This window comes from Gigantopelta aegis, chromosome 15 (genome assembly GCF_016097555.1).
Source record: "Gigantopelta aegis isolate Gae_Host chromosome 15, Gae_host_genome, whole genome shotgun sequence".
In the NCBI taxonomy this organism is placed as follows: Eukaryota; Metazoa; Mollusca; class Gastropoda; order Neomphalida; family Peltospiridae; genus Gigantopelta; species Gigantopelta aegis.
Window position 1 is genome coordinate 36,666,357 of NC_054713.1, and position 6,143 is coordinate 36,672,499.

The 6,143-nt window shown below is 35.5% G+C and overlaps 1 protein-coding gene across 1 annotated transcript in view; it reads right to left on the bottom strand.

Annotated features, from left to right (window-relative positions):
- Positions 1–5,456, bottom strand: part of LOC121389800 (F-box/WD repeat-containing protein 7-like) — a 53,635-nt gene extending 48,179 nt beyond the window's left edge. The window contains exons 1-3 of the mRNA XM_041521450.1: positions 5,337–5,456; positions 1,104–1,387; positions 77–204 (exon numbers count right to left, since the gene is read on the bottom strand). Coding sequence (XP_041377384.1) covers positions 77–204; positions 1,104–1,387; positions 5,337–5,456 — 532 coding nt within the window. The remainder of the gene's footprint in view (positions 1–76; positions 205–1,103; positions 1,388–5,336) is intronic.
- Between the last annotated feature and the right edge of the window lie 687 nt (positions 5,457–6,143).

Below are 6,143 nucleotides of genomic sequence, written 5' to 3' on the forward strand. Positions count from 1 at the left end.
AAAGTAAGAGAAACCCAAACCTAAATATATATCGAAAACACAAAAGCATTAGCAATACATGTTGAATATGATATACCTTTTTGTGTCTGGTTTGTTTTCTCAGAGCAAGGTTCGTTTGTTTTGGTGTCAATTCCTTGTAACTTGGTCTTAGTTTGCAATGCATCATGGGATTTATGTTCTGGAGTCTCAGTTTTTTGTAGTTTTCTAAAAATTGAAAACAATATATGTAAACGTTGGTACGGTTCTCATCATGTAAAATCACTACCTATCACATTTTATTTATAAAGTCAATGTTACAGTTTGTTTTGTATAATGACACCTCTAAAGCACCTTAATTAATTATCGGCTATAGGATGTAAAACATGCAGTAATTTTGACATACAGTCTTAAGTTTAAAAAGTTTTGTTTTGTTTAATGAAACCACTAGAGCACATTGATTAATTAATCATGACCTGACCCCGCCCCACCCCCCCGCCACACACCCGAAAACGTTGCTCAACAATCAACCCTCCCTTCTTCACAACATTTTCTGCACATGAACCTGCAGTCCCATATGGTGATACGTGTACCATACAATTTTAGTTACCAATTGTGGGGCACTTGTAGGAACTGTTAAAATAAGAAGAAAAAAAAAAAAAAATCATCCCAGGGTGATCAATCCCAAGACCCATCACACCTCGGACAAGAGCTCTACCACTGCACTACATCCCCAGCCCTATTTCAACAAAGCGGTCGCCTGATATGTGGTCAGTCTAGGATCGATCCCCATCGGTGGGCACACTGGGAAGGTGCATATAAAAGATCCCTTGCTACTAATGGAAAAATGTAGCGGGTTTCCTCTCTAAGACTATTTGTCAGAATTACCAAATGTTTGACATTCAATAGCCGATGATTAATAAATCAATATTCTATAGTGGTGTCATTAAACAAAACAAACTTTAACTGAAGACTGTGTCAGAATTATCAAATGTTCGGCATCCCAATAGCCGATGATTAATAAATCAATATTCTCTAGTGGTACTGGTATTGTTTAAACTAAAAACTTTAACTGAAGATTGTGCTACATCCCAGTCCCATTTTAACCAATTTAACCAATTACTCACTCTAATCCTCTTTCCACTTGAACATCTTGCTGTTCTACACCGCTGCTGGCCGAGAAGTTGGTATTCCCTTCACAGTTAATTTGCTCTTCTTCTTCTTCTTCTTCTTCAAATATTATATCTGACCTCGACAAGTCTGTAGGAATGGACGTATCGGAGGTGAAAGATGTACTAGTGTCAGTTTCAGACCCAGCTGAAGACGCCTGGTACCGAGATGTCCACTGACTGCCTTGTTCTGTCGACAGCAATCTCTGAAGATGATCTCTCAAAATGTTCTTGTTTAACACCTGAAGAAAACAAAACACACAACTCTATCTGTAGGTAAAATGCAGGAGAAGACCACCCCAACATTAATAGACAGGGTTGTGCAAACTGAAAATATCCACGACACATTAAATAATTATATTTTGGCTTAATTAATACCAAGTTAGTTTGTTTTTGAAGAATAAATCACATTAAGAAAGTATTGAGTCACTGAGGACCAAAATGATTTTGTAGTGTTCAACAGAAATAAAATAAAAATAATATACAGCCATTAGCCAAAAGTTTTCAGTGATACAGTTGTAGAACACAATTGCACACTTCTAGTTCAAAGTTTACTCCTTTATTTTTTTTTATTTTTTTTTTGGGGGGGGGGGGGGGGGGGTCTTTGGAACATATTTAATCAACGAGTGTGAATAAAAGAAATTGTAGATTTCTTTACATAAATTAAAATAAAATATAGTAATTGGCCAAAAATGTCAGTGTTACAGTCATTTTTGTTGCATTTGTATACACTAACAAATTATCAAGCGACAGTCACTGTATGGCAAAAACATGTTATATAGTGTTTCAGAAATTGATATGTAATACACCAACATGACCAAATGTATGTCTTTTACCATACCGTACTCATTTACTGTGAGATACTCGTATGATTTGTGGTTGTAACAGACAGATATGAACATTTTGATATTGATCATGAGGGATTCACTGCAAATTTCTCAAGCAACTAATAATTAAAGAAAATATTTCTGTATTCAAGATTACCTTGTATTATTTTGTTGATGTCATTGTTGTACCTGCACTTGTATGTACTGAGCAAAATACAAATTGGTGCTTTTCAAACAAAGTTATGAACATCAGGCATGGGCGTCGATCGGTGGGGGACAGAGGGGACGCGTCCCCCTCACTTTTCAATGCCGGGGGACAATCTATATAAGTGTCCACCCCACTTTTTTGTTTAGCAAAAGCACCACCACCACCACCAACAAAAAACAAACACAAATTAAAAGTTCCTCCTCCTCTCTCTCTCTCTCTCTCTCTCTCTCACACACACATAAACACTAACACCCCCCCCCCCCCCATGTTTAAAGCCGGATTGACGCCCATGACATCAGGAATATAATCATAATATTTAGTGGTACATTCAAGACAAGTTTCACATATATTATTTAAAATGACCAATCAAAACCAAAGCCAATACTAACAAAACTGTTTCCAACTGACATCTGCATTTTAACAACACCAATCATGTTTTTTGTTTCATTTGTGTTTATTACTAAAAACATGCTTGTTTTATTTAGGTATTGAAACTATTTCCTCGTTCCAGCCAGTGCACCACAACTTGTATATTAAAGGTTGTGTATGTGCTATCCTGTCTGTTGGAAAGTGCATATAAAAGATCCCTTGCTGCTTATGGAAACATGTAGCGGGTTTCCTCTCTAAGACTATATTACAAAATTACCACGTCTGAAATCTAATAGCCGATGATTAATAAATCAGTGTGATCTAGTGGTGTCGTTAACCAAAACAAACTTTGAAGCCATTTTTGTTTGTACATCCAGTAATGTTGTCTTAAAGGGACATTCCTGAGTTTGCTGCAATGATTTAAGATGTTATCGACTAATAAAATACTTCTACGATTAAACTTACATATTAATATTTTCGGAAAAAGTTCCGAATTTTCCACCCTTATTAATATTCATCAATATAAAGAGGGATTTTTTTGGTGGGGATATATATATAGAAAAAAGAGGGGCTAGGTCTTTTAGGGGGGGGGGGGGGGACATATTTATAGTAAGAAAGAAGTTTTTTGTTTCGAATATAAAAGTTACCTTCCTTTCTTTTATTACACCTACATTCCGTTCTTCTATATTCCTATAACTTACCTTCCTTTCTTTCTTTCATCCACACACACACTTTAAGACGTATTGTGTGTATATATATATATATATATATATATATATAATCACTTACCCCGAGGAAGATTTGATCATGAGTCGTCTGCTTTGTATGCATCAACTATATATAACCAACTGAGCTAACGATGAAGTTGCTTCAAACGATCAGTTATTTAAAGTCATTACTGGAGTAACTAAATGACTGAATTATACGAATTATTCCTGAATTGTAGGAACTTTAATGAAAGGCGAGTAATATAATCTAAACACATATTAACAATATAAAGTTGGTGCACTGTGTGTTCTGCGTGCACCATGATTTTCAAATGCATCATGCAAATATGTATTGTTACATGACACAATCCCTATAAAAACATTGACTTTTTACATTTAATTTCAATTTTTGCTGTGATCATAATTTACTTTCTAAAAGTGTTAAATGTCCAACCTGTGAAGATGAGCTGACGAAATTGTACAAAATTAAAAGGAAAACTAAAACAAAAATTGACTTCCGATACCAATGCAATAAAAAGACCTGTAAGAAAAGCGGAAAAAATCAACTGCAGCTACGAACTGGAACATGGTTTGCGGGTGCAAAAATATAGTTTCATAAGTCTTCTTCTTGCTTACGGTATTGTAAAAAAAATGGACTACCACCAAGCGATAGACAAGACGTCCACCTCCAGTACAGATGACAGTGGTGAGGAACAACGTGTTTTAGAAACATAAAAATAAACCGTGAACGACTACTATAACTACTGCAGAGGTGTGTTCGTTCATAGTGGAGACTGAAGGGACTAAACAGATAGGGGGTCTGGGAACTGTTGTAGAAATCGACAAGACCAAATTTGGGATGAGGAAATTTCAAAAAGGGAGACTAGTGGAAGGCCAATTGGTATTGGGTGGAATCTGCAGACAAACCCGACAAGTGTTTTTAGTACCTGTTGACAAAAGAGATGGAGAAACTCTTCTACCTATAATAGAAGAGTACGTAGCACCACACACCCACATAATGACTGATTTATGGAAAGGATATAGCGGCATCAAAGACAGTGACAAACATTACACCAACTCAACTGTAAATCATTCTAAAAACTGTGTATGTATGTACATAGAATTGAAAATAAATGTTACCCAATCCCTAACCTTAAAATTAATTGTTAGTGTACAACTGGCAATATATTTAATGTTTTTAACTGAATTTTTAGATCCTGTGAGTGGTGCGTGTACCAACCTAATTGAAAATACATGGTGGTGTATTAAACGACACTTGCCCGCAACACATACCAGAAAGACATCATTTGACCTGCACCTGACAGAATACATGTACCGAACCATGCAACCAAAGCTAGACCTCGAAACATTTTTACAAGATGTAAGCCGGCTATATACTTGTTAAGGTAAGTTACCTAGTTAATAGTATCACCAATTCAAAATAGCGGATATACTAAATCCTTACTCCATACCTTGTGTTGTATAAAATTACATTTTCTTTCCTATGTAAGTAACAAAAATTTATTCATTCAATATTATATATTATATCTTTTCCGCTTTTAATATAATGTTATTTAAGGTTATATATTTATTATAATGGGGGGGGGGGGGAATAAGGTACTTTTGCCATTAATTTTAAATGAACTAACTTCATAAATGTTTTAAATATTCTCCCACTGCTATCTTGGTAAGGGTGTTTTGACAAGAAGTGAGGACGTTTTGACCAGAGCTAGAAACGTTAAGACTGGATTATGGATAGACTGATACTAGTCAGAGTTCACTTTAAACACTTTTTCCAAAGTCAGCTGCATCAGTGCATGAACCGCAGTTCATCAAGATAAACGTCTCCTGCACGATATTTATTATTGTGATGTTTTTTATCGGAGGTCCAATAAATGTCAAAATGTTAAAAAAACGGACCGTAGATGTTTACCTAACTTAGTAACTACATCATAATGATAATCATAACAATTTATAACAAAATATTAACATGAAGTTGATCATGACCTGAAGTCGTAAACATTTCCATCTAATAAACACTACACACATTGTCAGTTACTTGTTAACCAAAATTTAATACCTTGGCTATTTCTTCATCCAAAAGTGTTCGATCAACACGCTCTAAGTTTTCAATTTGTCTTAGTTTCTTTCTAAGTTTCCTAATTTCGAGAGCAACCGACTTGTCACTGGGCGCCGCCATGCTTATTCTGCTTTACCGGTTTCCTCCGTTGTCCGAGAGCTCCGCAATCCAACCACCTCTTTTGTGTATACTAGTGCCTGGATGTTAGTAATCGTGGCAGTTCAAAATGAATTAACTCATGAAATACCGCCATAGATTTCATCAGTTTTTCACAATTAATAAAAAAAAAAAAATATTACCAATTGTGTCTTTTGGCAGCCATATTGGATGTCATCTTTCAAAATGCTCAAAGGTGCCAAGTTAGCATCCCTTGGACCAACGACTGAAAAAATAGCATCATCCAAAGATGAAAAACTGTAAAGAATACATGCAATGTTCTGCACCCCCCTCCACGTGAAGAAAGGATGGGATTGGCAAACAGACTTTACTATTATGTATTTTGACAACAAACAAGTAAGCCATTAGCTTTGTCACACTTTGTTAGTGAGAACTTTATTTATTTATCAACAGTTTATAGTAATGTACACAATAGTTAGCAAGTTGTAAACATAATTACAATATAAATGGAATGGTATGTTGAAAGACCTACAAGTCGTTTGCACCTCAGAATACCCGATAGAAAATGAGACAAATATGTAGTGCTGTAATGGAGCAATTTCTATGGGTGTTGTTTACACTTATAAAAAACCAAACCAAGAACAAAACGTATGACAAAAACATGGCAGCCAGGCCATCTCTGTAGTGGTG